This window comes from Oryzias melastigma, unplaced genomic scaffold (assembly GCF_002922805.2).
Source record: "Oryzias melastigma strain HK-1 unplaced genomic scaffold, ASM292280v2 sc00427, whole genome shotgun sequence".
Taxonomy (NCBI): Eukaryota; Metazoa; Chordata; class Actinopteri; order Beloniformes; family Adrianichthyidae; genus Oryzias; species Oryzias melastigma.
Window position 1 is genome coordinate 15,576 of NW_023417023.1, and position 8,383 is coordinate 23,958.

Below are 8,383 nucleotides of genomic sequence, written 5' to 3' on the forward strand. Positions count from 1 at the left end.
TCATCACCTCTGGACTCAACCTCATGGTGGAAGATCAAGCACAGAACTATCAACCTAAACTGAGCCCACTCCAATTCTACCAGAGTGCTGTGAATATGGCCTTACAGAGTCCAAACGGACACCTGGACTTGTTCCTCCGCTTCCTCCTGGGACTTTCACTGCAGACCAATCAGAGTCTCCTACGAGGTCTGCTGACTCAGACAGGAAGTAGCTCACAGACCAATCAGGAAACAGTCCAGTTCATCAAGGAGAAGATCAGTGAGGATCTGTCTGCAGAGAAAAGCATCAACCTGTTCCACTGTCTGAATGAACTGAATGATGGTTCTCTAGTGAAGGAGATCCAACAGTTCCTGAGGTCAGGACGTCTCTCCACAGATAAACTGTCTCCTGCTCAGTGGTCTGCTCTGGTCTTCATCTTACTGTCATCAGAAGAAGATCTGGAAGAGTTTGACCTGCAGAAATACTCTCGTTCAGAGGAGGCTCTTTTGAGGCTGCTGCCAGTGATCAAAGCCTCCAACAAAGCTCTGTAAGAACTCTCATGAAAATCATCTTTACTGAACAAATGAATTTGAGTGAAAAACAACAGTTTTAATAACTGTGGTCTGTCTTTGTTTTCTCCAGCCTAAGTGATTGTAATCTGTCAAAGAGAAGCTGTGCAGCTCTGTCTCCAGTACTCAGCTCTCAGTCTTCCAGACTCAGAGATCTGGATCTGAGTTTAAACTACCTGAAGGATTCAGGAGTGAAGCTTCTGTCTGCTGGACTGGAGAGTCCACACTGTCAACTGGAGACTCTCAGGTTAGATTTAATTCAAATGTCGATTCTCTAAAACAAATTCTGTTGAATTTTTCTATTTCAGGTCAAAGTGTTGGATAGACATCAGAACAGAAGAAATTGTTCTGAGGACTGTTGCATAGACTGAAAAAAACATTTTTTTAATTTGAAAAACCTGTTTTTCCTTTTCTGGTGATTACAAATGTTTTCCTGTTTTTTCCACATCAGACAAAGCAGGAGAACTTAAGTCCATCCAGGTCCAGGTGTTCATATCTGGAGAAGTTCATGTTCTCTGTGTTCTTTGAAAGAAAACATGAATCACAGGTATAAATGGACAAACAGTTGCAGCAGATTTTTGTACCACAGAGCAGCATCTCCTTATGAAGAGATATGAAGAAGTCAAACTGCAGGAGATTGACATGTCTTTCACACAGGCTTGGTTCTGTTTATCATTTACAACCGAACTTGGATCAGAACCAGGTCCTTCATTTCACATTTTCTTTAGATTAGCTTCTGGTTCTCAGTCCTGGTGCTTAAACAAACTATATTTTTGCAGGGTTAGAGTGAAGAATATCTTCATGTACAAGAACTCGTTATGTTTAAGGCTGGGGGTGGCGCTACCAGTCGAAAGGATGACAGTTGAAACAAACAGTATTTTTACAGAGCAACTGAGTTTATAATATTAATGTTTTCTAAATCCCCATCAGAAAGAATAAAAATAAAAACACAGGTTAGGTTGGATGAACACTAAGGTCAGCGCTGCAGTGCAGGAGCTGTTAAATGGAGTCAGCCAGTAAAAGACATTTTCATTGCAGATCTAGTAAAACACAACTGCAGCTGGATTGTAGATCAGTGAAACAAGAAATTGAAGAAGATCCTAAAGAATTTCTGGGATCAGAAATAGAACTTTGGGGGCAGCAGATACAGTAGACCTCTCCACAATTATCTGATATTTTACATTTCATTCTCTGCAATCACCCACCCAGCACACTGCGTATTCTGTCACATAATGATGCATCAGCAGCTCCTCTGTAGGGCCAAATTCAAACATTTTGAGTCCCTTTACAGTTTAGAGATGTCAGTAAATGGTTTCAAAGGAGAACTAAAGACTTTTAGCAGTTTTCTGCACAACCTGCTTTTTCCAGTCAGGATGAAGAGAAAGGAAAGTTTAGCTCTGCTTCATTCTTTGATTGTGGAGAACATCTTTGAGTTTTTGCAGAGAAACTTTCAGGCTTACCAGGATTTTTCTACACTTACAATAGTTTGTTTCTAAAAGTCCAACATGATATCGAACATTTCAAAACGAAATGTTGGAAAAGGAAAAAGGAAGGAACTATTCGAAACGAACCAGAATGTTTAGTCTCCAGGATCTTTCCATGAACAACTGAATGCTGTTTTTCTTTTCTGTCCTTCAGTCTTCATCTGAATCTGTGTTGAACCTCATGGAAACTTCAGCAGTTCCAGTGGAAACATTGATGCTGTCACAGCTGTAGAAATCTGATCTCTAACTAAAGATTCCACTTAATCCAGAATGATCTGTTGACTTTGATTCTTCAGACTCTTGTTGTGTCTGTGACCTTCAGACACACTCAAATATTGCATTGCTCTGTCATCTCTGTCACATCAAATCTACTGTTAACTATCGGAACTAGTTCAGCAGCGGTCCTGGTCATGAATACTTCAGGGCAAAAATGGTAATCCCAGTTCTTTTTTAAAAAAAACCTGTACTCATTGTGTATTTCTCTTTTACACAGAGGAGAATTTTCTGTGTGGAAGTTTCTTAACAGGGTTCTGTCTAGTTTTGCTTTGCTGTTGGAAAATTCTTCAATGTCTCTTTGACAAGTTTTCATGATTCACCATCTTTGTTCTCTTGATTCTTCATCCTCTGTAAAATATCTGCAGGAGGTTTACATTTTCTTTTTGTTCACTTGATTTTGTGTTGGATGCAGCCACAGGCTGATGTTTGACTTTCACACATCTGGACTTCTTTACTGAAGCAGCTGCATGTTGTCCTGAGTGTTCCTGAATGTTCTTCTTCTCTGCTTCTGCTGGACTCTTCTGATCTGCTGCTGTTGATTCACATCTTTGGACTTTTTCCAAACTTTCTGATCTTCTTCAGCTCTGAACTCTTTAGAAGAACTAAAGGATGAAAAACATGAACTTTGTCTTTAAATGAAACTCTTTCTTCTTGATTCAGGTTGGTGGACTGCAGTTTGTCAAAGACCAGCTGTGCTGCTCTGGTCGCAGCTCTGAAGTCCAACCCGTCCCACCTTAAAGAACTGGACCTCAGATTCAACAACCTTCAGTCTTCAGATGTTGAGCAGCTCCAGGAGCTGGTGGAGAGTCCAAACTCCGAACTGCAGACTCTGAGGTCAGTAGAGGGTTGGAGTCAGTCCAGCTGCTTCCAGATGTTTGGTCCTAAAGTTAGTCTGAGAGCAAAGATGCAGAGTTTCCTGTGAAGCTGCAGCTTCTCAGTGAAGCTCTGAGGAGAATGATGACAGGCTTCAGGACAACAGTCAGCCAATCAGAGCAGCAGAAGCTCCAACAGGTGAACATGACAGGAAGCTGCTGCTCTGAACAGAACTGAAGCTCCTGCTGCTCTTTCTGCTGCTGTGCTGCATCACTGACTGACACACCAGAATCAAAGGACACTCCTTTATCTCTGGACTTCTCATTTCTCTCTGCAGATGGTGGTGAGTCTGATGTTTGTCCTTTGGATCACAGAGAGGAGCATCCTCATTATCTGGTCTGCAGAGATGTTGTTCCTGGAGGTGGAGAGCAGAGTGATGGAGGAATCAGAGGAAGTGGAGATGAGTGTCAGAGCTGCAGCATGAACTGATCTGAGATCAGCTCCACTGTCTCTCTCAGCATCAAGTGGACAGTTATTGTGCTGCAGCTCCCCCGGTGGACTGATGGAGAACTGCACTTCATCTTCTTGATTAATTGATTGCTTTATTTCAAGCATAGATTGAAAAATACGGGACAAAACACGTTAATTTTAAACTCATTACAGAAACAATAAATGCGTTGATTAGAAAATAGAAAACAAACAAAATTAAAACACACTTATGTCACATTTGGTTAATTTTTTTGATAATTAACTAAAGTTAGTAGAGTTTGATTGATTGCATGAAAAGGAGTGGGAAGAAGCAAATATTTGTAATCCCTCCACTACTTAATTACTTCATTTCACTATTTTGCATCATTAGCTAATCTGTTTTTTTTTTATTCCCAATAGCAAAGTGAAGTAGGGCTGCCACAAACGATTATTTCAATAGTCGACTAATCTCCGATTATTTTTTTTGATTAGTCGACTAATCGGTTCGTGCTGCGACTGGATGTAAAACACTCATCTTAACCATCATTATCTTTAAACTTGAGGTCTTTAAGCTATATTGTAACTAAAATAAAGACAATAGTTTATTAATCTTTTAATGAATCATGCAGCTTTTCTCCTTCATTTGTTTCTGGCATTAAAACAAGACTTAAATCAAATGAGGTAATCAGAAAAAACAACAGGAAACTTATTAAAAGTTTTCTGTTTTCTGTTTTAAAAAAAATATTTTTTAAAGCTTTAAAACATATATTTAATAAAACATTTATAAAGTATTTCAAAAGCTATTTGCAGATATAAACACACTCAAAATATTTGCTCATGAGGCCCTTTTATGAAAGCAAAACACTAATAAAATCTTTTAACTCAATATATACATAAAAAACCTGAGGATGCCCATATAAACAAAGAAAATAAATAAAAATGGGGAAATTTATATTTTAAAAAGGGAGAAAATCAGGGGATGTTAGAATGTACAACAGTACTTTCATTCTTTAATTACATCCACTGCACATGCGCAGACCAATACTTCATATTTTCAGTTTGGGGGAGAACCCATTAATCTGTGTCTTTAATGTTGTGGTTGTTGTTTGTTGTCATTTTTGTGACTTTAAGTTACATTTAATTGTAGCTTAATGTAGATAATGTAATGCTACACTTGTAAACTTAGCTCTGGACTTATAGGTGATCTACTTCACTCGTTCCATAACTCGGCGGCAGATCCGTACCGACACACAGCCTTTCTGTCTGCGCGGTGAATGTTTCATAATCCACTCTTTGAACCAAACAACTTGATCGCGGCGTGGAATGTGAATGAAGCCTTGGACAAGCGGTTCATTTCCAGTGTAAACTCGTTATCTACGCCGTCCTCGCGGCGTTTGGTTAGAAGACATTCCCGTGACGTCACTGCTGACCGGATTAGCACCACTGCGCATGTGTGACAAAGAGAATGGGAGACCCGGCATTAGAAAGCGCGAACCGTAGTTTTAAGATCAAAACAAGGAAAAAAACAAACAAAAAACGATGCTTCGACGACCAAATTATTCGTCGACTATTTTAATCGTTGATTATTCGTCGATTAGTCGAATAATCGTGGCAGCCCTAAAGTGAAGTGCTTGTTGATTATTGATTAATCTCATCAAACATTATTTCAGTAAGCAGTAACATCAATCATACATCATGTGACAGATATGTAGTACTCATTGATTATCATCAAAATACAATGTTATATTGATGCAGAAAAATAACTACACGTTGAAATCAAGTTTTAAAGAAATGATAGAGTGCTTATTAATCATTTACTGAAAGAATTCTTATGTATTCTCAGTAAACATTAATGATTCACACGATATCTAATAATCATTGATTTTCTTTAGAACACACAATTACAATAATTCTGTTATCATTGCTACATATTTTGGATCATATAAAGAAAATGAATACCCCAGTGATTGTAAACATTTCAGTAATCTTTAGTGCATATTACATAACATAAAACTCATTGATTGCATTTAAAAAAGCTTTGATTATTTTATCACATTCAAGTTCACACATTTGGAATTATTCAAACACCAGTTGATCTTTTCGTCTTATCTTCATATTGTGAAATTAGAGTTTCTTTATACATTTTCTTGAATTTATAAATGCTTGAACATTGTTTGAGCTCATTACTTAACTTGTTTCAGAGTTTACTTCCACACACAGAAACACAGAAACTTTTCTTCGTGGTTCTTATCAATCTGACCTTGAAGTTCCTGCATCCTCTCAGTTTGTTCCTCCTTCATTTTCTAAGAACTGTTTCTGGATATTGTACGGTAATGTTTTCCCATTAACTCTGTATAGAAATGGTGCAGTGTAGATCAAGATAACTGGCTTTATGTATAATTCTGATGGCTCGTTTATGAAGCAAAAAAAAAGGATGTAGTGAACTCCTACGGCCCAAAATCACCTGGCGCTGAACAGTAGAGGCCGAGCTAAAAGAATTTGGATACACCTGGGGAACAATCTACACCTTGGCTCCCGACCATCAGAAATGGAAAGATTTTGTTGCTGCCCTACCTCAAGGAGTAAAGGGCAGTAAGTAGTAGTAGTGAACTCTTATAACTATTACCCCAAATTTCTATACAGTAGGTGAAATATGGTAATATTAATGAGCAATACAATACATATCTACAGTTGTATTCTAATATATATTTTGATTTATTTATGATTAAAATACATTTTGAAATTTTCGTTTGTATGTGTCTGATGTGTGGGTTCCAACTCAGTTTGTTATCAATAACAATCCCTAAGAATTTAATTTCTGTTACACTTTGGATTAAGTCATTGTTAACTTTAATTGAGACCTCTTTATTGGCTTTGTAATTATGAAAAAAACATCACTTTAGATTTGTCTAGATTCAAAGATAGTTTGTTGTAATCCATCCACGATTTTATTTTGATTAACTCTGTGTTGAACACATTGATAAGTTCCCTTTGATTGTCTGTAGAATAGAAAATATTTGTGTTATCAGCAAATAAAATTAGTTTTAAAAGATTTGAAACATTGAATATATCATTGATGTAAATATTGAACAGCAGCGGCCCAGAATTGATCCTTGAGGGACACCACAACTTATCCCTTTGGCCTCTGATGTAAATTTATTCATCTTGACAAATTGTTTTCTTCCTGTTAAATAGCTTTTGACCCAACTAAGTGTACCACCTCTGAGGGATAGCCACAGTAAATCTGGACCAGTAGGTTCGACTATTAGAATATTAAACTTGTACCTTAGAAAAATCAAAGGAAAAAGACCACAGACCACAATATGTTTAGAATTAGCCGGCTTATTTAATTAGACATACATAACAATACAAAGACATATAATATGAAACATAGAAATCCCAGTTGGTTTTAATCTTATGATTTAGATTAAATGGATGTTTTTCTTTAATCTAGGTTAGTTCTTAAATTCAGTTTTGTTCAACCTTTAAGTTAGGATTGAGATCTATTTTGTTTTTTCTTTTATTTTCATTTCAAGTTGTTCAGAGGTTGGTTCTAGTTGATTCAAGTTCACATATCAAGTTCTAGTTTTGTTTCAATTCTAGATTTATTTCTTTTATCCCATTCTGAATTAGATTAAGTTTCCTTAGTTTTTTTTTTTTTTTCACCATTGCTTTGACCAAAAAAAAAACAATAACTCAAATTGCACAATAACACTTTACAGTATTTCTGTGAATGGAAATAAAAATAAATAATATAGAAGTCAAAATGATTCAGCAAAAGACTGAATAAAACCCAAAGACAAACTTGGATCTCTCTTTCCTCGCAACTTCGGCTCAGGAGTGTTCGTGAGTTCGAGTTTAGTTTTCCGGGAATGCTCCGCGGTTTGCAGGGGAATGTGGAAAGTCCCTACCATAGACTGTAAAAATAATGGACTGAGCGAACAATGAGGTCCCCCATTGGAAATACATTACTTCCTCTCCTCGCGAAAGTAGGCCGCCACTTTCACCGTCAATTCCTGAAACGGATACCGCCATTTGCAACCCATCTTCAGCGATTGGTCTGAGTCATAGCTGAGTCATGGAATCTACAGGAAGTACTGTCGCCAATCAGGAGTTAGTTTATTGCAACTGTCCTCCTCTTTCCACGCCTCGACCACGAGACAGCAGATGTAAACAGCTTCAACTTTAATAACGGCGGCCCGAGCCGAAACGTTGAAGTTGGCTTCCAATTTTTTCTAACAGGACCTGTTTTTAGGTGATCTGAGTTCGAAAAATACAGTGGAACGCTCTCACTGTGAATCGGAAGCAACTTCAGCGTCGGCGGCTCGAGAGAATTGTACAAGTCACTGCTGAAGCCTTTGAGGGAGAACCATCCCAGCATTTGATTCTGTCAGCGGTCCTTTTGGATTTACTTACATTTATTCCTTTTAGTCGAGATAAAAGGAGCATTTGGGTGACGCCGTGCCCGCCGCCCCCTCGCCGTCTTACTTCACATGCTCGGCCAGGTTACAGTCTGATCAGATGCACGTGAGAAGCGCGTTCAGCGGTATTTAAAATAAATAACCATCCTAACAAGTGAACAGTTGGATCTTTTTCTGTTTGAAAACACGACCAGGTCCTTTCAACTTTGTCTCGCGCTCCTCAGACGGCTGTGTCTAATTGAGGCTGAAGCTGGAAAAGTGCGGCGAAGATGAAACTTTGGTTGGTGATTTTATGCGCGTATATGCAACTTATAATTTATAAGCTACAATCAAAACAGTGAAATAAAGAAAAATGAACGTTAAACAAACAAAA

General features: G+C 37.9%; 1 protein-coding gene across 1 annotated transcript in view; it reads left to right on the plus strand.

Annotated features, from left to right (window-relative positions):
* The window catches only part of LOC112138906 (NACHT, LRR and PYD domains-containing protein 12-like), a 15,445-nt gene extending 11,553 nt beyond the window's left edge, over positions 1 to 3,892 (plus strand). The window contains exons 7-10 of the mRNA XM_036211057.1: positions 1 to 526; positions 622 to 795; positions 2,969 to 3,142; positions 3,459 to 3,892. Coding sequence (XP_036066950.1) covers positions 1 to 526; positions 622 to 795; positions 2,969 to 3,142; positions 3,459 to 3,468 — 884 coding nt within the window. The 3' untranslated portion in view covers positions 3,469 to 3,892. The remainder of the gene's footprint in view (positions 527 to 621; positions 796 to 2,968; positions 3,143 to 3,458) is intronic.
* The last annotated feature ends 4,491 nt before the right edge of the window (positions 3,893 to 8,383 follow it).